This window comes from Sprattus sprattus (genome assembly GCF_963457725.1).
Source record: "Sprattus sprattus genome assembly, chromosome: 14".
In the NCBI taxonomy this organism is placed as follows: domain Eukaryota; kingdom Metazoa; phylum Chordata; class Actinopteri; order Clupeiformes; family Clupeidae; genus Sprattus; species Sprattus sprattus.
The window spans coordinates 11,632,374-11,656,692 of NC_137912.1; the positions used below are offsets into that span (position 1 = coordinate 11,632,374).

Genomic DNA, 24,319 nt, shown 5'->3' on the forward strand with positions numbered 1-24,319 from the left:
GGATACTGAACCTTTTGCTGAGGTGCGTTGTTTGGATGTCATCCAGAAACTTCAGGTAGCGATAGCAAGGATAAGTCACTCCGCTAACTGTCTTCGTTAATAGGTGTGACAGATCGATTTTAGTTTTGTGATTGACTATTTACTGTTTCAACTTCTTACATTCAGAAATGCCCCGTGTTGACAATGATGCAGCGGCCGATAGTGTCAGGTTGACGACTGAGCCTTTAGCTCAGAGGCTAATATTTGCGAAAGGGTTGAACAAGGACGCAAGCAGACATGAACTTGATGGGACATACTTTCAGAAAGCCTCTCTCCACGAAACAACGTCTCAGCAAAGCATCTCTATGTCGACTAAGTCACCCCTACAGCAAACATACTGGAGCGACGGAAAGAAGTGGTCCGCCCGGATACTGTCCATACTGCTCTGCGTCATCGTCGCGTCTTTTATTGCATTATTTTTTGCCTTTGTCTATGTTGTATTAAAAGGTAAGGAAATAACTCGTAGCCCCCTTTCTTAAAGTGAACTATTTCATTGATAAGAAAAATACATTTGTAATCATGTTTTTTACCTAATTTTCAGAGCTTAAAACAGAAAAAATAATAAAAGAAGACGGAGCAGAAGTCAAACTACTAGGTTTGTGAAGTTGTGTGCCGTTTTTATGATTGAATCGGTATACGTTTCCACTTGATTCCTATTGGAATGGTAGAAAAGTAAACAAATGCGATAAAAGGTCTGAAGCAAGCAGCAAATATTGGAAAGACAATATTTAGTCATCTTCCCGGAATTAAACTTGTTGTACTTCAAGGAACGTTGATGTTGACGTTTTCCGTCAAAGCAAAAAACACATATTTCAACTTTACATTTGTATTCTAATTGCCTCTGCCATTCTGAAGCTTATGTGGATTTGTTTTGCTTATGTTAACAGGGTTTTGGAGTTTGTTGATCCTTTCCTCATTGGCTGGGATCTCCTGTTGCAGTTTCTCCTGGACGCTGACCTACTTCGATTCCTATGACCCTGGCATGTTTCCTCCAACACCTCTCGCTTCATCGAGACTTAGGTGAGCACATATGTATAGGTCTAACTATATACACTTTCCTTTGAAAAAAAAAACAACGCCTACAAAGTTTTTCAGGGTACATAGAATATACACACTAGCTTTGTGTTAAAGGTTTTGTCCATGCTTAGTGTGATTGGGCCTCCTTTCACAGCTTTTTAAAGTAATTTTTCCTTCTACATCCTAAAGCCATATCTCTTCGGCCGTGCATTGGGTCAATCATGACCTATTACACTGTGACTAAGCAGAACCCTTGCCTGTGAGTCTGTGACTAAGCAAGGTAGCTAAGCACAGTTTCACGGAACATTGGGATGGGGAGGGAGAAGGCAGGAGTGGTGAAAGAAAGGGCAAAGATCTTTCGGCCTGTCGGCTTCGCTTTCCATGCTTATCCAGCCATTTTTCTCTCATTTCAGCCAGGGGCTGTCAATGGTGGTGTAGCATGTCAGACAGAATGAGTCTCTTTTTTTTTCTTTTTCTGCCGAGCTTGGCAATGGTAGCCTTCCGATTTGAGTCAGTCCCTCGGACACGCTTTGGCCCAACGGAGAACAGAAAAGCAATTTTGCAGTAATTGGTTTTCATCTTCCGAGCAGACATTCGGACACGACAGAGCTGGCAAAGCTCTTCTAAAATTGGCCTCCTGGGCCCTGTACACATGCAGGCAAGCCTGCCCCTACCTCCCCACCAATGTCCTCTAACCACAACAAGAGAGACAGACAGAGAAATGGATAAATGGATGTGTACATTAGATGCCAACTTACATTGAACAGATTTATGTACAAAGTTCAAGTTGAGTTGAAAAGGAGGGAATACTTTTTTGTAATGACAGGGAGAGAAGGAAAGAAAAAGATGAGTGAAGAGAAAAAAGTAACAGTAAACAATAAAAAAAAAGGGAAGTGAAAAAATTACCACTGATTTTTTTTCGTAGAATTGGTGGAATATCTTACAGTAGGCATCTGTACAAAACAATGAAAAATAAAAATTAAGGTAATTTACAATTCGTTTTTCTTTTACATTAGTGGACACGCTTCTAGAAGTCGCCCCAACCACTAAACCACTATTCTAAGAATGATTTTATAGAGTTTTTGATATTCAAAAATGAAATAGCCTACAGAAAGATGGTCTGATATGATGGGTAACCATGTGAATACTCCACACTGGCAATGCTAAGTCATGCACTCACCAGTATGCTAAAAGAAGCTCTGACCTGTTCAAAAAATAGCTGTTGGTCTTGCACACGATATCATGCCTTAAATATATTAATAGTTCAGATTAACCAAGCGATGATCGAAATTATGAATATCTAGTCGCTGTTTCGCGTTATCACAGGACAGTTTTCTCACCAGCAACTATCGATCAGTCATTAAGAAAGCTATTTGTTTTTTAAAATGGCAGTATGCCTACTCTATTTCATTCAAGACAGTCCTGAAAATTGGCAGCATGGCCCATAAAAGGTGTCAAACATGGTTAAGAGTAGACTGCCGCTGACAGACTATATTTTAGCTTGCCTAGTTTTTGCTGGGATTGTAGTTTGGAAATTGGCAACAAAAGTTCCCACAAAGAAACCATCTATCCGCTTCGTGGCCCTGATGTATAAAGGGTGTTTAAGTGTAGCAGAGTTACTGAGGTTCATGGTTTTTGTAGGATATGGCTTCTCTCTTTACCTGACTGTTATTTGGCCTCTGCATTAGTTACACCTATCTGCATTCAACATCCTGGTTAGAGGAATAAAGTACTAAGCCAAACCAAAGGACCAAACTTCATCTGCCATACACTCACACACACTCACACACACACACACACACACACACACACACACACACACACAACAGAGTCTCAAGGTCTTTCCTTCTCATCCATCATCTCTTGATGTCACTCTTGACTTCCCATCCCATCTCGTATACGATTCCATCTGTCATCATTTTGGCTGTGAGCTGGAGCATATTGTACTTCGTAAGCTGTAAGTTTCATCCTACAGCCAGCTATGATTCAGAGGCTGTGCGGGGAGAAAATTGGGTAGGTTAATGTAGGTCCGATCTACTTTGTAGCCTCAGCTTTGCTCATGTGGCAAGAGTACTTTTTCTATGCTTTCAATTCCCTTTTTCGCTATCCCCTCCTCAAACTGGCCTTCTAACCTTGTATTATGGTACTATCACAGACAAATAGATAGTGCTGCAACCACAAAATGTCTTCAGGTTGCAAGAAAGAACGAAATAAATGAATTTCATGTTATTTTCTTTTATTATTTATTTTTGTTTGGCTCTTCTGACACACTCCAAGCACAAAACATCTAACTTGCTTAGTCAAGCCAGAATTCTCCTGTTTTGGGTTTTGCGCCTTAGGCCAAGTAAGGAGAGGAATTGAGATGGGCTTGGTTGTAATCAAGTAAAAAAATATTATCTCACCAGATATGTGATTTGAAGATTTGCTGTTGAAGATATATTAAACATCTAGATTCACTAATTAGCAATGAATAGCAACAGTATTCACATGAAATAAACCACGTGGACTGGTACAGAATGGAGGAAATGCAAGTGGGTGCTTTGTAGGAGAGGCTCTTTTGACCCTGTATTCAAGAGGACAGAATTGTCTTCCTCTGTTTATCTGACTGAGCAGTTTTTTGGGGTTGTGGCTGTTTGTGGCAGACAAAGTGATAAGAGAAGACTCTAGACAGTACAGCGTTTCATATTTTTCCCCGCAGTCATGGCCAATAGTGAAAGCTGTAGTTGAACTGTATGTAACCCTGTATTAGTTCTTTTTTTTGTCAAAGTATTGCGCTAGTTGCCTTAGTAACTGAAAAAGGGAAAGAGAGAAAGGGAGAGAGTAAGTACGTAACAAAAACCAAGAAAAAGAAGAGGAGCATTTACTGCTGTGCCCCAATTATCTCGACTGCATGCCCCCCCCCCCCCCCCCCCACACACACACACATGGTCAGGACCCTCAGTGGCATACGTCTCTTAGCCGAGAGTCATCTCGGCTTAAGTTCAGACCCCGCGATGCCTAACGGTAAGCCCGGGCACCCACGTCACTCGGAGACAGAGCGTCGGTGACGACAGCGGGGCCCGGCTGTGACCCGGGTCACACAGCTGCTGCAGCACGGCTCCAAGGCACTGCAAGGGGTTCCGTTAGGTTGTCAGCGGGAACGTGGGAGCTCCTGAAAGCAGCCCTCTCGGCCTCTGCGAGATGAGGAGATTTAATTTGAAATTTCATTAGCAGCTCTTCAGGCCCAAAGAAGCAGAGGTTCTTTTTTTTGAAAGAGGAAAATCTCTAAATTATTAGCACTGTAGTAAGAAAGTTAGAGGAGTGGGTGATCAACACTCCCTTTCCTGAGTCTCGGACAGTTATTTGTGTTTGCGCGTGTGCGTTTAGCTTGTTTATTGTACGAATTCCTCCCTAATGTCGTGCGTCAATGCGCTATGGGCCTGAGGAAAGCGACGACGACCATTCCTTTGGAAGTGTGGGAGGCAGGGAGGTGTGCATCACACTGAATCCACACCAGGGAACAGACACACAACGATGACAACAATAACAACAACAACCCAGCCAATCTAAGGTGCAGTTGCTCAGGCGGAACTCCACCCGCCCACTACCCTCGGCTCTGCTCTGCCCCCTCTCTGAGTCCACTGAGTGGTTATCGACCCCGATCAGGGATGGTCCGCGGTCGTCCAGCCTCCGCCTCTGCTCCACGCCATTATGGTGTGCTTGTGGATGTTCCGGCCACTCACCCTGAAAACCACTGTTTGGGTGGCAAGGTCCAGAAGAGGCTCGGACCGCCTGGAGGGCTATTGTTTTGTCCGCGTCGTTCTCTTAATTTGGAATGATTGGTCTGGGATGGTCTGTGACCACAGGGATGTGCTGCTTGTCGCTGAAAGGGTGAAACAGTGAAAGGCCAGCGAGAGGCATGTGAGCAGAGACAGTTGGCAATAAAGAAAATGGATTATTTGATGAGGTCTATTGTGGCTGTGTTTCCACGGAAACCTAGGCCTACTGACACTTATCTTCTGCCCATCAGAGGATAAGTGTCTTTATTGAGATTCTTCTCTCTCTCTCACTCTCTCTCTTTTTCTTTCTCTCTCTCTCTAACTGGCTCCCTCTTGCATACACACACTCTTGTAAATGGCACGACCTTTAAATTCTAATGAAAACCATTCATTGAGGTGGCAGGTTTGCCCACTAGCCTAACATAAATGAGAACTACAAAATAAACGAGAAATTCTCTGTTATGTGAAGGCCTTGACATCTTGCTCCTTGTTCACTTCCTGTGTGTGAGTGTGTGTGTGTGTGTGTGTGTGTGTGTGTGTGTGTTTGTGTGTGTGTTGAGAGTGTATGTACCCTTCCAAGGCTACTTCCAGTTCCAGAGTGGTGGCCCTGAATCTATTTTTAATGTAGTTGGACTGTCGCAATCAGATAGCGTGTGGGTGTGGGTGTGGGTGTGTGGGCACACAGGTGGATGTACCCCTACCCCCAGAGCATGTCCTGTTCCTGGTCGGCTTCTCATTCGATATACCCACACACACAAAAAACAGTCACACGGTTGCAGGTCAAAGGTGGCTGCACCCTGTTCTTAAGCCAGTGGAATTTTCCTACACATGCCCAACCCTTTAAACGCGTTGCATCTGATCTGATCTGTGACCAGTGGAACTATGGCTATTGATGATCCTTAGCACTTGTTTTTTTTTTTCCATCTCCTCTCCATGCTGCGTTAGGAGGATACAAGCGAGCCCCAACTGTTTTCCTAACAGGTAATGATTCCAGGTGGATATTTCCCCAGAGATGCCGCTGGTAGTGTCGGTTGCCATTTAAATACCTCAATCAGCTAGAAGCCACAAGCAGTGCCAAATGCTCAGAGGTGCTCAATGTGAAAAAATCTGTAATGATGTGTTTGTGTGCCTCTACACACATGCATAGATCAGTCTCCCTACTGTGCACGTGTGTGTGTGTGTGTGTGTGTGTGTGTTTCTGTCCGCGTGCATGGGTGTGCTTCTGTCCGCATGCATGTGTGTGCGTGTGTCATGTTGCAGCTTAGTAATCCAGTGTGGGAATCGATATGTGTTTGTCCCCCCTCCCCGCCCCTCCTGTTCAGTCCATTTGGTACCCTTAACATGCTCTGATGGCTTGATGGCCACAGAGAACTAAACCATAGTGACGCCGGCCAGCTGTCTGTGAGGCCTGGGGGTAAGTTCACCTAATGGAAAAGTGCACTGCGGAATGCAAACACATTTAAAACATTTTATTGACATTCATGTTAATGAGGATTTAAATTAGGCCTGTATTATATCACAGCAGGGTGCAGCTGTCAGTAAAGGGTCATTATCATGTCAGAGAACTGGAAGGATGAGTCCAGTTTGATAAGGCACAGGACAGATTGTGACAGAGACCAGGTTAACAAGCATTTTGCTGATAAGAAGAGGGGGTTTTTGCGATGTGCACTGTCATTCAAAATCAGAATGGGTCTAATGCTGCCCTGTGTAGTATATGTTGTAAGCTCATCCTTCCGAGTTTAAAAATCGTGATAACGTCATGCATTCAAGTCTGTGGTCGGAAATCTAGCATAAACAAGGAAGCTTCTTTTAAAAATGGACAACCTGTCAAAGACACTGGGCCTCATTCTCGATCATAGTCTGATTTCTTCTGAAATGTTTCTTACGGACTTCGGAAAAACAACGTAAGGAAAAGACTGCGCTGCATTCTTGCACGCTTGAAAATGTGTTCATCAGCAGCAGAAGTCTTCTAAGCTGGCTCCCCCGGAAGTGGTTTGTTAAGTTGAATGCGCGTTCATGTGCACCTGGATTTGCATACATACACGCCCCGCCAGCTCCTTATAAGGGCACGCAACAGCAGTATCGTGATTAGTGGGAATCGACCGAGTCTACGCGAAAGCAGCTCAGTAATTTTTCTTAATCTCTATCTGTCTGCAATACCGCTCTCGGCCTCTACGCAACTTCGGCGCTCTCACACTTGCCAGGCATAGACAGTAGAAGAAAGCGTACGCAACAATTGACTGGTTTTGCAACACTGGATACAGGACTGTAAATTAACTTTCTTTCAACGTGTTCAGACGCATCACTGCAAATAAAACTAGTCTGGATTGCTGTACTTGAACAGATGGCAGTGCCAAACGACACTCACTAGTCTAGGGCAGCATCCTGGTGTAGTCCTTTAATTTATTTCATGACATCAAGATGCCTCGTAGAATCATGACTATAAATGTGAACGTAATTGTTAATGATACGTATATTCTCATATTTATTATTATTATAATTATTTGAATCCGAGGATGTCTGTAGAGTTGATGTGATCGCAATTACAAACGATTTCTCACAAATTCAGCATTAACACTTTCTTAAATGCGATTTGTCATTTTTTTTTAAGGAATCGCCTTTGAGACTACTCCGGCAGATTTACCACTGCTATTTCGTGTTCTGAAAGTCTTTCAGATGTTCAGAAGAAATCCCAGATCAGAAAATGTTCGAGAATGGCCAATATTGTCCTAAATCCACCGGAAGAGGAGTTCAGAAGAAGTCCCTTCTTAAATTCTTCTCAACTGCATTCGAGAATGAGGCCCACTGTTTTTATGGTTGATGTTTTCTCATCAAAATTAAATCGTACAAAGCGGTCTTGTTGACAGACGACCTCTTACCCAGTGAACCTTAGACATAAGAAGATATGTGTAGAGAGAAACATGCATGCCATACTACGTCAATTTTATTCAGTAAATTCAGTCACAAACAGAGGTTCAGCAATCATGTTAACCGAAAATATGCAATAATGCAATATACATATGTTTAATGTACAACACGCTCCTCTCTATGTCACAACTGTGGTATCATAGAAATTAGTACTTACGAGTTTCTCCGATTATTCATGAACTCAGAACTTAATTACGATGTATCCGATGCCGCCCTTGAGGGACCTACATTCGCGCCTTTGCTGAGGTCATTCCTGAGGCCCTTTCTCCAATCTATGTCCTCCTCATTTCCTGTCAACATCTGCTATCCTATTACAATAAAAGCCTATAAATAAACTTTTTAAAGGTCTCCTACCGGTGAACCGATGAGGATGGCTGTCCCGGTGGAAGGTTCACAGTGTGTGCCATAGTGCATAATAGAGCGTTTGTTGGAAGTGTTTATGAATAAACTTTAATAACAAATGATATGAGCCCCAGGCCATATCCATTTTTATCTTTCGGACTTGTTGCTGTTTTCCCCAGTAGAAATTTGCCAACAGAGGTTAAGTGTATTTTTTTTCTTATTCGTACTTGGGTTTGTGTCGGATTTGTCAGGACTGGGGTCATTTTTTTGCTGATGACTGGAGCTACCAAAATGAGGCTTCCTAAAAAGATATTAACTGTAGTTCAAATTTGGGATGTCAAAGTTTATGCGTTAATGATATGATAATGTGATGAATATTCAGTGTTATTTAATTGTTGTCGTCAACCCAATTTCTAATGTGACCCTCCGACCCATCTGTTTGTTTGGACTAACTGAAGCACTTAGAATTCCTGTTATGGTGGAATGATGTTGTCTGGAAGGAGCAGCAAATGTATGCGATACAGCTCTTTACAAGTAATAATATATCATTAAATTGGAGGTATGGCATCACTTCAATGCTTAATTTTTCCATCTATAGGCTAGCTATAGGCTACAATGAGGTACTGCCATCATGTACTCCAAAAAATATATATATTAATGAAGCTGCTCACCTGCGTAATTGGTTATCTCACTGATGCGACTGCTATCGTTCTAGGGATGAATGTGTTGACACTTTAGTAATGACAAACTTGACTCGCTTGTTTCAAATGAACAGCATTAGGGCAGACCAGGTTTCATTTGAGCTTTGGTCCAGTTGGTTTTGAAAGGGAAGAGAAAAAATTATGAGGTCATCCTTTAGAACAGATTAACCTGTCTTTTTTAGATTTGAAGTACATTGCATGCTTTCAGAAAAGCATCAGTGCATGGTTATAATTGTTTGTACACAAAGCATTTTCTGGTTGGTTGTAAATACAAGAACTCATGTTTGTGGTAAAGCTCAGTTCACTACCAATACTGCATGCACAGATAAAGTTGTTCCATTAAGTGCTTCAGTCGTGGTCATATTCAGGTAATGCCAGTTATCTTAGTATAAACAAGATCAATTCTCAGTATAAACAAGATCAATTCTTTAGGCACATGTTGCATCTGCACATGTTGCAACTACTGCTTGTCATTTTAAGTCTCACTTAAATTGCACACAAGTCAGAAATATTCTTTGACATCCATTCACTTTGTCTGTTGCATCATGTGCTTTGTTTGCAGGCGAATGACTGGACACTCCTTTCATATGGGCTATAGCATGGCTATTCTCAATGGCATTGTTGCAGCACTCACAGTCATCTGGTGTCTCACCTGATTGCCACGCGACTTCAACCTTACTACCAATGGCTGCTTCACCTGACACACGTCTCCCATGATTCCTTGCTGCTCCAGTGCAGTAATGACATCCTGTATAAAGTGCCTTTTAGTGGTTCAAATAACCACAGTCTGTTATTATGTGCTTTCAGAATGTAATGTTTAATGTCCTACACTGTGCCCTATGTGCGTTCAGAAATGATAATTACCTATTTGTTTGTCTTGAGTGCCATAATTATTCCCATAGTGTATGTTAATCAGGGTGTTAAATTGGAAGTATTCCTTTTTTAGTTGTGTAATTACAATGATAATAAGTAAACCTGTGCTTTGTGTAAGCAGTGACTTGGAGAATGAAAAGCTTAGGAATGATAATTTGCTCAGTGTTTGCTCTCAGTATTTTGATGTGTAATGCTGTGTATGTTTGCAGTAAATAGCTACAAGTACCTAGCTCTCTTAATAATGCTTCGAGATGTTGGTTAAATAATGAATGATGTTTTCCAATGATGTTTTGCGACAACTGAGTGTCGTTTTAATAGGATTTAATGACTACTGAGTAAGCTGACTACGGAGTGAGCTGAGAGGGGAGCAAAGGAGCGCTACCTACAGCAGAGAGAGAGAGAAAGAAACCAACCTGGCATCTTGATGTGCCAAAGTGAGGAGTGTGCCCCAGAGGCATGGCAACTGTTTAAGTGTGAATTCAATTTGGTATTCTCATCACTATCCAGCCAAGCGTACACACACACACACACACACACCCCATCCTACCCCCCTCGTCCAAGTATTTTTCACTTTAGCTTAAAGCAGAGCGTACCCTTGCAACTTGTTTGAGCTGATGCCAGCTTTCTGTGCCCTTGATTGTGTTATCACTGAGAGCCCTCCCCCCCCCCACACACACACACACACACACACACACACACACACACACACACACACACACACACACACACACACACACACACAATGTCTCAAACAGAGAAAAAGAGTACATTGGATGGTTGGTTTGTTTGCTGTTTGTTCAGTCTGATTGTGATTCTCAGTGAAAACAAATCCCTGGTTTTATCCATACAGCCGTTCCGATTTTGATTCCATCAAAGGATTAGCAATAATACGCTGCAGAAAATGAACAGGATGCATTTGTTTTTGCCAAGACCTTTCAAATAAAGGACCAACAGTGTAATGAATGTAACGACATGTTTTCATCGTTCACTTCTTCATATTGTACCTTTTCTATTGTTTCTCTGTATCGTTGTTTCCCAACACATACCTTTCCCAGGAGGGATCTTAAGTTGTGTGTGTGAGTGAGTGCATGCTTTGTGCTGTGCGTGGCCAGTTTGCCTGACATGCTTCACTGAGCCTGAATGGGTTCTAGCTTACCTGCAGGAAGTAGAGCAGTGATTAGCACGTCTCTCGTGTCCCCTCTCTCTGCACCAGGGAGTTCATCCCCCCACCCGCCCCCTACTCATGATGGTCCTGCTGCTATGTGGAAAGTCTAATTATTTTGTAGAACAGAATGATACCGAGAGGGATTTTGTGCACTTTGTGGCAGCTAATGGCAGGAGAAAAAACAATTATTTGATAGCCTTTTCAGGCAAGATAGACTAATTTATCTATCATAGAGTGCCATGTCATGTTATTTGTGTCCTAAGGCTGTACCATCCCATATGTTTCTGCGTATGAGATGTTGAGGGAAGATGGCTGGTGCGTGCATGTGTGTGTGTGTGTGTGTGCTGTGGCTCTGACTAAATTTACACACAGCTTGGTCTCTCGCTTTGGTCTGTGAGCATGATCCCAGCCCTGGCTGCCAACAGAGTGAAATAGTGCCTGGGGAATTATGCTGTCTCACACACACACACACACACAGGCAGAGTGCCACAGGAAACAGAGACTAGAACATTACAACACACTTGCACTTGTCAATGTGAGAAGCCTGTTCCCTTTGTGTAATGGAACATTGATGAAATACTGCGGGGTCGGTTTCAGTGATGCAAGGAGAAGGAGCTGAACGATGATTTTACTGCAAAAATCCAAACCTAAAGCAGTACTCTTAAGTAGTAAAGATACTATCTCATTAGATATTGGAGCGATTGATGGTCTTCAGTGTTGAGAACACATCCAGTTATAATGATGATTCAAATGTCATCCCAGTCCCCTACTTCTGAGCTAATGAGGATGGCCTTAAAGAAGTGCCTTAAGGAAGGGTCACAGTGTGCCAGTAGATGTCAATGTTGACACATTAAGGGTGGCAAGTCTTACATAACGGATGCTGAAGTGTTGATTGCTTGTTTGACTGTGTGTGTGTATGTGTTCTAACGTTAACCTTTGTGGAATCATTAATGAGATGGACAAAACCTGCGTACTCTGTGTTAGTGTCTGTGAGTGTGACAGTAGGTGAGTGGTCACCGCTTACGCTTGTATTATTCTGCCTCACCAACCTATCAGTCACAATTTCAAGTAAAATATATAAACTATATAAAAATATAAACTAGAAGGGCACATGGAGAGCGCAGACCTCAGTCAAAAGCCAAACACCCCATCACGTATTGTTACTGAAAGTGAAAAAAAAAATCCTTTATTTGGATTTCGCTCTCAAAATCGAACAGGTTCTTCCTCGGCCTGTGGCACTACCACCCTCCACCATTTCAATGAAGATTGGCCTGGTAGTTTTTGCGTAATCCTGCTGACGAACAGAGCGACAGACAGACAAGCAGACCAACAAATGGCAACACCAGCATAACCTTGTTGATGGAGGGAATGAAACCATGATGAAGACATCCATGCAGCATTATGCATGTGAAAAGCAGCCCCAGTGTTGGGCTCGTTCTAGCCCCTCCTCTCAGATGCTAAAGGGGGCCGATGCTGCGAGGGGGGGAGAGGAGCAGAGGGCAGGGCGAAGGGCAGTCGATAATGAGAGCATCCCGACACATTATTATTTGCGCCCCAGGGCCCAGTTTTGTGGAAAGTATTCAGATGCTGACCCCTGAGAGTGTCACCACTGTACAAGCCCATGAGAGAGGGGAGAGAAGGGGGGGGGGGATAGAAAAAGCACCACAGGCTACTGGAGGGTTCGAGACTGACATGAGAAAATGAGGACGAATTAACGGGTAACTCTGGCAGTGGAGTAGTGAAATAACTGGAAAATAGGATATACAATGGAGTGATGACGGGAGCATTGCCATATTATCTATTCTTAGAAACTATAAAGGTTATGACACACATCCATCCTTTTACAGGGCTGCATAAGCATTCACACATCAAAGAAATGTGCAGACTTGTGTAGGACGTGAGGTTGATGGAAGCCTGTGGGTCCCTGTTGTGTCTCAAACATAGACAATGTTTATGAAATTCCTCTGAGATTAGAGGCGTAGTATTTGTTTGATATGCCAGTGTTTAGGCCAGGATGTCTTTGTTATTGATTGAGCTTTCATCAAATGCGATCTTGCCCAGGGCTTCTCTGTGCACGTGTCCCGTCCTATTACATAATTTGTTCAGATCAGTACTATTGATAAGCTGATGTAGTTAGAAAAACCATCCCTCTTCACACGAAACGTTTATTGACTGACGTGTTTGTGTTTTGAGGCGCGGTGGTCGTACCAGGTGCCCTTCCAATCACTTTACTCTTTCAAAATGCAACTTTTGTAATAACAACTCTCGTGTGCTCATTTACTGTATATGTGCAGTGAAAAAGGCCATGATTTTTTTACTTGAGGATGTTGTTGTTGTCACCAACATTTAAATTTGAACTTCCACTAGTGCAACTGACATCAGGACAGCGTGCTTGTGGAAAAGGTTGTCTCTTTAGTAGAGAGTGCGTCACCCTTCATTCCTGTCCATCTGTGTTGTGTGCTGTGAGAGTGCAACAGCTGGTGAGAGGACTGACTCTAATAATCTAAATATGCACATCAGCATATGGTCATTCAACAACCTTTCAGAACTGAATGAGTACCCTTCCCTGCGGACACAGCTGTTTCTGAACTCAGGTGCTTTTAGTCTTGAGGCTGTATGGTCTGTAAGACTCCAAACTCGTCAAGGTTGTCATAGGACAAGCCATTCAAGGCATTCTCTAGGCTCCTATCTATTATGTATCAAGCACAACTTTTTGAGTGTCTTCTCACAATTGTGGCATCTCCACCAGTGGCCTGTGTCAAAAAAGCAATTCTGTTTGATGTTTCATTCTTTTACCCAGAAAAGCACCTGGGACCTACATTCTCAGTCTGCCATACGATCAGCCTAGGGATTTTGCACAATGCTCGCTTCGATTTTTCTCTTCTTCTGCCTGCTGCCTGTTTTCATTCTGGTTGCACTGGAAATGTTGCTAGACAAGCCTAGTAAAAAATAGTGGTGTATGTTGCTTGGATACTAGCAAAGGTGGGATAAAAATATCTTGTCAGATTTAGTTTCACAGAAATGTACTAGGAGAAGCTTGTGCATAACCTTATATCATCCTGTTTATGCATTTCTTCCTTGTCCTCTTTCTCTTTTTACACATATACACTGCTTGTTAGAGTTGGCCCTGTGATTGACAGTTAATTATTTAGCTCATGGCAATGTTTCATACCACTGTCTCCAGCCACAGGTAGGCGTTTCTCCTTATTAGGGCATATTTAATAAGTCGTCCTAACCTACAGCTTTAACATTTTTTGTTTCAAATCCCCGTTAAATATGTGAGGTGATTTTATTGATTTATTTTATTATTACATTAATATTTAGCTTTATCTAGTTTTATTGTACATGTTGAGTTATGATCTTCTGTATGTTCGTATGTGTAAGTGAAGACCACACAAATAAAGTACAACCATATCCTGTGTACCAAGGAATTCATTATATAATTATTAAGCCCAATTCAACTAGACTACTATATCAAAACTTAGGAACATTGGTAGCTATAAAGAGGAAAATATGTTTGCTCTTAAAAGTGTTATGACAAGTCAATACAAGCACGACACCACATTTCCCAAGTGTATGTGTGTGTGTGTGTGTGTGTGTGTGTGAGATGGGTAGACCTCACACGTCACACGCTATGGTGCAGCTGGCCTGACTGATAATATAATGCGTGGGCTTTCTCCCCTAGTGTTGTGTGTTTAGTAAACTCTGGGCTCGCTGGGAAAGGCACCTCAGTCAGAAGTCTGACCACAGACGACCCCCACAATGACGCACTCTCACCCGCGCGGAGCGAGGCTGTTTATCACAGGCACATTTGCTTTTCTTTGCCCCGGAATCGAGACGTTCCTGATGTTTCAGTCTGTATAAAAAGGGGAGGGGGGGTTTGCTTTTGACCTCAAAAATACCCGCTGAGGTAGCCACACCTGAAGTGTTATTTGAAATGTTCATACATTCCTGACACTATTCCTATAGTTTGCTCGTACAGAGAGATGATTGTTTTTAATACGTCATTGATGCTTAGGAGCTGAGCACTATGCGCTGTGGTTGACACTTACATCGACATGTGTTTATTTCACTGTCACCCAACGAAACACTCTCCATGTACACATGCATGGAACATGTGCAGGAGTGATGGATGACATAATTAGAACAGTGCCTACATAATGAACGATAACTCAATAACACTAAGGGCAGCTCGGTTGCATGCTTTATTATTGCCATGCAGGGGTTTATTTAAAGCAACAATCTTTGTCCATGAGGACAATCATTGCTGGCAGCCCAGGAGATGTAACCAGATTTGGCAAGTTGCTGTGGCCACTAATGACATTTTTACTCTGGCCCTCTCTGCTCCCCTCTCTTGACAGACTGCCTGTCTTTACGTGTGCTATCAGAGAAGGAAATACATGGAAAGTTGTGTGGGGGTTATTGTATTAAATGCAGGGACATTATGAACAGAAATAACTCACATTGATGACAAATTGGCACAAAAACCTAATCAATAGTTAACAAGCGATTTAAGACTGGTTGTCTTCCTTGCATGTTATCATGAGTGGTATTTTGCAATATAAGTAGACTGATTTGGTTTTTGTTTTTAAATGAGGCACTCCTACAATGCTTTTTGACTCCTTGGAATAAAAGGAATTTTGAAAAGGCACCACTTGAAATCCCAAATTATTAAGAAGAAACTGTTCTATATGTAGACTTATTTCTGTCCATTCACAGTTCATGTATTGTTGTGTATTTAAGTAAAATTCTTTAAATAAAAAGGAGCGGAATGACAGCTACTGTATGCTCAAAGTTGCATTTATTCCAAAATACTGTGGCCTACATCACACTTTGGACAACGATCAAAAAACATGCATTGTATCACTAGTGGAATGTTACCCAAGAAAGCATTTTCTGGGTCAGATTTAAACAAAACTAAATACAAAGGCTCTTTGCACACCACGTTGATCAGGTTAAATATAACATTAATTTTACATTATTTTCCAAAATCTCACAAAAGTTAGGAGAAGTGTACCAAAACACCACACTGTCAACTTTCCAGAAACCTTTCCATATTATCTATTCTTAGAAACTATAAAGGTAATGACACACATCCATCCTTTTACGCGGCTACATTCACAATGGGCAAGCCCGATTTTGTGACACATAAAACAGAAGATTGGGAAATGCCGTTGACCTCTTTTCCAGAAGCAAGAGTCTTAGTCCAGAAGCAAGGGTTTGTCAAGCGTGTCTGCCTGGACAAAGATCTTATACCCTGGGTACACCGACAGGTATAGTGAATAGTGACATCGCATGATACTTAAGTTAATCTCTCAAATGGAATGTCTGCTCTAATACGTGCCAACAATATCGGCCTCGACATCTTTTGATGCTCTCCTGTCCGTCATAAGAAAGTTGATCATCCCCTGGGACTTGATAAGCAAATTGCAGCCGAGGAAGAAGATGCCGAAGACCACGGTGAGTGAGAGCACGCACATGACAGCGATCTGGACCACGCGTGTGATGAAGAAGTTCCGCTCGGCCAGCGCAGTTGCCTCAAAGCCTCTGTCCGTGACCACCGAGGACGCGTTGCAACACTTGAAAAAGCCATCGCTACTGTTGGAAAACAAACTGGTGTCGGTGACGTTCAATGCCGTGTAATTCATCTCGGATAAAGTTCAGGGTGACACGCAAAAAGTTGAAAGAGGTGGAGAAAAAGATCTGTTGCCTTTGTTGTAGACATTCACCAAATTAAGAGTGCTTAGATCTTTTGAAAATCCCGGAGAGTGTTTGTGGGGCCGAGTTGTACAAGGTAGATATCTCACGGTTTCCCGTGACATCCTTCTAAACAGACCACAGTGCATGAACACTGGTGCACGGATGCTGATTAGACCTGGGTGAAACCATTCCATACGAGAGGAGTCAGAGTAAAGCCTTTCAGCAAGCTTACCCGTTGATTTCTACACGCAAATAGCGCCACCTATAGGAAAATGATCCTGTGAAATTCCAATCGCATTTTTCTTTTCTTTTTCTTCTGGAGTATTAGAAACCTATTTTTTTTTCGAAATATACTGTATATATATATTTAAAAAAAAACGTTATTGATAGTTTCCTTACATATAATATCTGTTGGTTGACACGTTTTTCAAAATACTAATCTTGATCTTCATGTTATCGGTCCCATATAGCGCCAATAAAATGTAGCCTAATCAACCTAAAACATTGCAGAGGGGTCTCTACCACCTGACCGTGTCATTAGTGAATATATCAGCTCAATCTCCTGTCGCGAAAAGTTAGGAAAAAAAGAAAAGAAAGATTTTGTAACTTACTGTAACCTAGGCTATACGGAAAGTTCGTGACCTTCCGCTTGTAGGCCTATAGGGAAAGTAATAAGTACATGTATAGGTTTGATTTGGTTGAATAAAACTCTTTATCCATGAACTACACTTGTTATAAATGAATATTTGATACCTGCATGACGTATTAAGTATAACACTGAAGATACAGTAATAATGCAAAATATATAGGGAAAGTACATAAATAGGTTCGATTTGGTTGAATAAAACTCTTTATCCATGAACTACACTTGTTATAAATGAATATTTGATACCTGCATGACGTATTAAGTATAACACTGAAGATACAGTAATAATGCAAAATATGTTTGCTACAGCCCTTCTTCATGTTGGACAAAAACAAATCCTTTGAATATGCAGGTGTCACACAGGTGACATTTCCCCCATGCCAGTCGACCTATCTGTCAACAAAAAGTTTATAATTCCTTCCGACTTGATGAGCAGGTTACAGCCGAGGAAAAATATCCCAAAGACCACGGTGAGTGCTATTATGCACATGACCGCGATCTGAACCATACGCATCGCGAGGTAGTTCCGATCGTCAAGCGTGGTGGCGAAAAAGCCGTTATTCATGACCGCAGGTGACAGGTTGCAGCACTTAAGAAAGCCATCGCTACTCCCATTGGAGAGCAGCCCACCATCAGCGTTGTTGAAAGCGGAGTAATTCATTGAAAAAGACTCTTTGCCTTAATGGTTATGTTTAAAGAAATGCTGAAAAAGGATAGGCCTATATAGTATCTGGTGTAGACATTCACCAGTAACTAAAGCAAACTCAGAGGCGTTAATCTCGATTTCCTTTCTTAGTCAAACAAATAAGCATAGTCCACTGTGCATCCAGTTAATCCTCCAACAAACAAACAGTGAGCCACAAAGCCCAGAGACGATGCTTATTAAACCTGGATGAAACCATTCGGCAACATAGGATTCATTGGATCTCTGTTTAGCCTACAACAGATCAAAGTTTGTCATTCGCAGTGTAGCGCCACCTAGAGAGTATACAAAGTACACTAAAGGTAAGTGTCTTGACAACTTCGCCGGATCCCACCCCATCTATATTGGTCAGACTGAAACCCTGACCTGTAACACAGAGATAGTCGCAGCAACACTAATACTAGTGATCTTTTCTTCTTCATTCATTCAACTGTTGGATTTCAGTTCTTACGCTGTGTTTTTCTCTGTTTGGCATTTTTGTACATCATCCGCTCGGCCAACGCCTTCATGTAGGCTATGTTAGAGACCATACGCTTTCACTGCCATCTGTCGGAGAAAGAGCTCCACAAACTGTATCAGTGTTGTCGACGTTCATGTCTTGATGTTTGTGGCAGCCTAATTTCCAAACGCAAAATACCTTTGGAAAATAAAGACACATTGTATTACATAATGAACATATACAATTAACATGATTACATCAACTATAAACAAAAATGTTATTAGTGTTCTATTGACCCCCGAGGCTTATATTTAAGTAACAGCAGATGGCAGTATCGCTGTTTCCACTGGGAACAGAGCGCGTAATGGAAGGGATACACTCAAGTTTTTCGGCCTTTCAGCGGTACACCTATAAGGAGAATGACACAAATATGCATTTTCACAAAGTTTGCTGCTTCATTGTCTTTACATATTTTTGTCAGATGTTACTATGGAAGACTGCAGTGTAATTACAAACATTTAATAAGTGTCACTGGCTTTTATTGGCAACTACATGAAGTTAATGCAAAAAGTCAATATTTGCATTTGATGTTATGTTCCCTGAGCCACCCAGTTATCACTTTTGCCTTATGGCAAAGTGCTCCATCGTGCTGGAAAAGGCATTGTTCATCACCAAACTGTTCCTGGATGGTTGGGAGAAGTGGCTCTCGGAGGATGTGTTGGTCCAGCAAGCGCCAGGACTGTCTCCTAAACATGATTCAGCTGCGGGATTGGGTCACCTCCAGCACAGAGCTTGCTCAGGAATGGCAGCAGGCTGGTGTGAGTGCATCTGCGTGCCCAGTGGGGCGAAGCCTTTTGGAGGATGGCCTGGTGTCAAGAAGGGCAGCAAAGAAGCCATTATCTCCAGGAAAAAGCAAAAGGTACAGGGATTGGACTGCTGAGGACTGGGGTAAAGTCATTTTCTCTGATGAATCCCCTTTCCGATAGTTTGGGGCATCTGCAAATAAGCTTGTCCGGAGAAGATAAGGTGAGCGCTAGCCAACAGTAAAGCATCCTTAGACCATTCATGTGTGGGGTTGCTCCTCAGCCAAGGGAGTGGGCTTGCTCACAATTTTGCCTAAGAACACAGTCATGAATAAGGAATGGTACCAAAACATCCTCCGAGAGCAACTTCTTCCAACCATCCAGGAACAGTTTGGTGATGAACAATACCTTTTCCAGCATGATGGAGCACCTTGCCATAAGGCAAAAGTGATAACTAAGTGGCTCGGGGAACAAAACATTGATATTTTGAGTCCATTGGCCAGGAAACTCCCCAGACCTTAATCCCATTGAGAATTTGTGGTCAATCCTCAAGAGGCGGGTGGACAAACAAAAAAAAACTATTCCTGACAAACTCCAAGCATTGATAAATATGCAAATGCAAATATTGACTTTTTGCATTAACCTCATGTAAATGCCAATGAAAGCCAGTGACACTTGCTAAAATGTTTGTAATTATACTTCAGGCTTCCATAGTAACATCTGACAAAAATATCTAAAGACACTGAAGCAGCAAACTTTGTGAAAATGCATATTTGTGTCATTCTCAAAACTTTTGGCCACGACTGTACTAATCCTCGAATCCCTTGCAACAGCCATTGATCTCAAGTTGTGTCTGTCGTAAGACACACCAAGTGGTTTAACTAGTTGTAGATTTTCTTGAATTAATAAGCAATAAAGTCGCTATAGCTCTAGACCAAGTCCTCGAACCACAGGAACTGAACTGAGCCAAGCCACGTTTTCAGCGGGGAAGACTCGTGTTGAGGGTTGTCATCATAATCTCACATTCTGCCCATGGCCTGGGTCTCACCTGAAGGACCAGCGAGTCAACACAAGTACATCTGAAATTCAGATATTACGACTGTTGAATAATGCATTTCCTGGGAGAATATTTTTTTCCAAGCCAGAGATTTGTCGCCGCTGTCAATCACATGCCTATTTTTAGAAGCTAACATTAATTCCCATCGGAAGCTTTTTCCAGTTCCTTCATTCTCTCATGGATTTATATGTGAACCTGTCCCCTATTTCCCTGTCACTCACTTTGACAATTTAAGTGGCTGTCTCTTCTGTCTTCACATCGGCACACAGATTACACACAGTCTCTCAGTGAAGACACTATTGCCATCTGAATACTCTAAATTAGTACAACTACAATGAAGTAATACTTTCATGTTCAAGTGCTCTATTGATGTATATACATTTACATCTGAATTAAAATACTGTTAAGTGCATAGCTTGTAAGCCTGAAATAAATGTTATGGTATTGAGTTCACATGCTGCATAGCTCCCTCCTTTATGTCGTTTTTAATATTGCTTTTTATATTGCATAGAGTTATCATTCATCTAATTTCTGTAGTTAGAATATGTACCGCTTTGAGAGAAGGGTTCATCTTCATGGCTGAATCAACATTGAGCCCTTCAGGTGTTGAGAATTACCTCCCACCCCTGTACTTCCAAAAAATTAAGAAGCACCTGCTTACCACTTTTACCTAAAGTGGGTTGAACCTAGCCTGGATACCAGCCTGAACTCCGCCCACAAAATTTTTGGTCTGGAGATTCAGTCTGGAGTCGAGTTAGTTGGGAGGGTTTAAACGGCCCCGAAAAGTGATCTGACCATTCAAATTGTAAGGGCGGGCTTTATACGTTGATGGACAGATATAGATAGAATACCGGTATACATCGAACAAAGATGGCGCCGTCTCGGAAGCTTAGTGGGACATATTTTATATGATTTAAGCTATCTACACGACTTTTATATGTCTACATTGACTCGGTTAGTTGTGTATACGCAAAACGAGTGTTGCCCAGGATTATGGGTCTTAACTGAAGCACTCTAGAGCATTATTGATAGGTTATGCTAACGCGTAGAAAAAAAAACATTCAAACGAATGGTAGCTTCTAGCCTTGAGTGCTAATTAAGTAACATCAACAGATATGACAGCGCATTCATTTTGAAAGAGGAACAGAGAAACGCGATCAAGGCATTTGTCGATTGAAAAGATGTTTTTGCCGTCCTTCCTACGGGATCAGGTAAAAGTTTAATCTATCAGATGGAAATACTACGTTGCTCTGATTGGTTCTAGGTATCCAATTCAGCGAAGAGGAATTTTCTTTCCTGGTTCGTTGAAACACGCCCCATAATCACAGCCCAATAGTCCGGTCTCAGACTCATATTCTGACTAGAATTATGAGTATGACATCGTCAGGCTAGGTTGAACCATAATTTGTCTGCAAATCACTCAAAAGCGCAACAGACTCATATATGTGTGTGTGTGTGTGTGTGTGTGTGTGTGTGTGTGTGTGTGTGTGTGTCTGAGGAGTGTTTTTTCCAGCAGGACAATGCTCCATGCCACACAGCCAGGTCAGTGAAGGTGTGGATGAAGGACCACCACGGAGTGGCATTAAGTCAATGTGACTGGTGGAGAGCATGCCAAGACACATGAAAGCTGTGATTGCAAAAAATAAAGTCCGGAGCTGTATATATAAACTCAAGGTGTGGCTATTAAATAATGAGACTAATGATGTAATTAAATTGTAATAAAGATAACTAATTATACTTGCATAACTTGTATATGCATGTAATTACAGTCTTGTTATTTAATAGCCACACACTGTGTGTGTGTGTGTGTGTGTTTATATACAGCCGCGGACCAAATTAAGAGACCACTTCAAAATTATCAGTTTCTCTGGTTTTACTATTTATTGGTATGTGTTAAAGTAAAATGTACATTTTTGTTTTATTCTATAACCTACTGGCAACATTTCTACCAAATTTCAAATAAAAATATTGTCATTTAGATCATTTATTTGCAGAAAAATTACAATTGGTCAAAATAGCAAAAAAGATGCAGTGTCTTCAGATCTCGAATAATGCAAAGAAAACAAGCTCATATTCATTTTTAAACTACACAATACTAATGCTTTAACTTAGGAAGAGTTCAGAAATCAGTATTTGGTGGAATAACCTTGATTTAAAATCACAACTTTCATGTGTCTTGGCATGCTCTCCAGTCCAATTTCACAGTAGGTGCAAGACTCTGTGGCTTGTAGGCCTCTCCAGGTCTCCGTCTAACCATCAGACAACCATGTGTTGGGCAAAGCTGAAAATTGGACTCATCAGAGAAGACGAACTAGAAGACCCTCCAGTCCGCTTTGGTTCAATCCTTATGGTCTTTTACAAACCCCAGCCAGGCAAAGTACAACATTGTCCCGGAAGAAAAACTTGTTTCCTTTTGCTCTGACAATGTTCCCCAACTCTGAGAAGTGTTTTTTCCAGCAGGGCAATGCTCCATGCCACACAGCCAGGCCAGTAAAGGTGTGGATGCAGTACCACCAGATCAGGACCCTGTCATGGCCAGCCCAATTTCGAGACCTGAATCCCATAAAAAAACTCTGAAATGTGATCAAGAGGAAGATGGATGGTCACAAGCCATGAAAAGAAGCCGAGCTGCTTGAATTCTTGCGCCAGGAGTAGCATAAAGTCACCCAACGGCAATGTGAAAGACTGGTGGAGAGCATGCCAAGACACATGAAAGTTGTGATTTTAAATCAAGGTTATTCCACCAAATATTGATTTCTGAACTCTTCCTAAGTTAAAGCATTAGTATTGTGTAGTTTAAATGAATATGAGCTTGTTTTCTTTGCATTATTCGAGATCTGAAGACACTGCATCTTTTTTGCTATTTTGACCAATTGTCATTTTTCTGCAAATAAATGATCTAAATGACAATATTTTTATTTGAAATTTGGTAGGAATGTTGCCAGTAGGTTATAGAATAAAACGAAAATGTACATTTTACTTTAACACATACAAATAAATAGTAAAACCAGAGAAACTGATAATTTTGAAGTGGTCTCTTAATTTTTTCCACGGCTGTATATATATATATATAGAGAGAGAGAGAGAGAGAGAGAGAGGGGGGGAAGGGAAGAGATGCCTTTTGAACAGTCGCCAACACTCTGGCATATGGGTAAACAAACCCATACTCATATGCCCCCTTCCCCTCTGAGAGAACCAGCTCTCCACCTCCGCTCTCCCTGGCTGTGTAGTGCAACAGAGGCTCTCCCACGTAAAGAGCCTCAGAACGGGCCCTGAATCATATGCTTCGTCTGTGGAGGGTTTGCACTGAGGGCACACGGCGAGCTATTCCTGTCAGGAAGGTTTCTGTGCACACAGGAGCTGCAGCATAGCGCTCGCATCAAAAGCCCTCTGAAGAGCTCTGTCTCCACCGTCAGGGATCTGAAGAGAGAGGGAGAGAGGGAGTTAGAGAGAGGGTGGGGGTGGGGGGTGGAAAGAGAGAGGGAGTGAGTGAGTGAAGGGGGAGAGTGAGGCAGAGAGGGAGGAAGATAGAAGAGAAGCAAAGACCTAAATGGAGAGAGGGAGCGAGGGAGAGAGTAGGAGAAGGGACGGAAAGCAAAAGATGCATTTGCCGTGTGTAAGGGGAGGAAGCGCAGCAGAGTAGAGGGGATGCGAGAGGGAGAAGTGCATGTTCGTGGAGAGGGAGAGACGGGGTGCTTAAATTGGGGGATACGCAGGGAATAGAAACAGACGACAGAAAAGGAGTAGGGCATAATTAAAGAGACAGAGGTGTCTTGGGGCGGAGGTTGAAGAAAGACATCTCACATCTGAAAGTAAGACTGTGATAGAGTAAGAACTGGCTAATGGCAAATGCCATAAAGGGATGGAGAGACAGAAATGGGATGGCGTGATTGAGAGAGGCACAGTGAAGAGGTATAGTGAGACAAATATATTATGGAGTGAAACTCAAGTTGGAATGAAAATGAAGGGCACTGGAGAGCTAAAATGAGAGCGAAATTGCATAATATCACAGAAATAGACAGAAAGAGAGGATAGATTTTTTGCTACTGTATATTGGACTACCTTTCCTTCAACCTGACACTTCCCAGGCAGATCTGTTCCATCTATTGCTCATTCAGCTGAATGTGTTCCACACTTGTACTCGCTCA

The 24,319-nt window shown here is 42.1% G+C and overlaps 2 protein-coding genes across 2 annotated transcripts; one reads left to right on the forward strand and one right to left on the reverse strand.

Annotated features, from left to right (window-relative positions):
- Positions 1 to 344: 344 nt before the first annotated feature.
- Positions 345 to 10,019, forward strand: arl6ip6 (ADP-ribosylation factor-like 6 interacting protein 6; the record flags this gene model as incomplete). Its single annotated transcript, XM_080851383.1, has 4 exons — positions 345 to 486; positions 581 to 634; positions 927 to 1,059; positions 9,348 to 10,019. 4 exons carry the CDS (start codon positions 345 to 347, stop codon positions 9,439 to 9,441), a joined length of 423 nt encoding a protein of 140 aa, XP_080707509.1. The 3' UTR covers positions 9,442 to 10,019.
- A 6,137-nt stretch (positions 10,020 to 16,156) lies between these two features.
- On the reverse strand, positions 16,157 to 16,471 carry rprmb (reprimo, TP53 dependent G2 arrest mediator candidate b; the record flags this gene model as incomplete). The annotated part of the gene is made up of 1 exon (XM_080851384.1): positions 16,157 to 16,471. One exon carries the CDS (start codon positions 16,469 to 16,471, stop codon positions 16,157 to 16,159), a length of 315 nt encoding a protein of 104 aa, XP_080707510.1.
- Between the last annotated feature and the right edge of the window lie 7,848 nt (positions 16,472 to 24,319).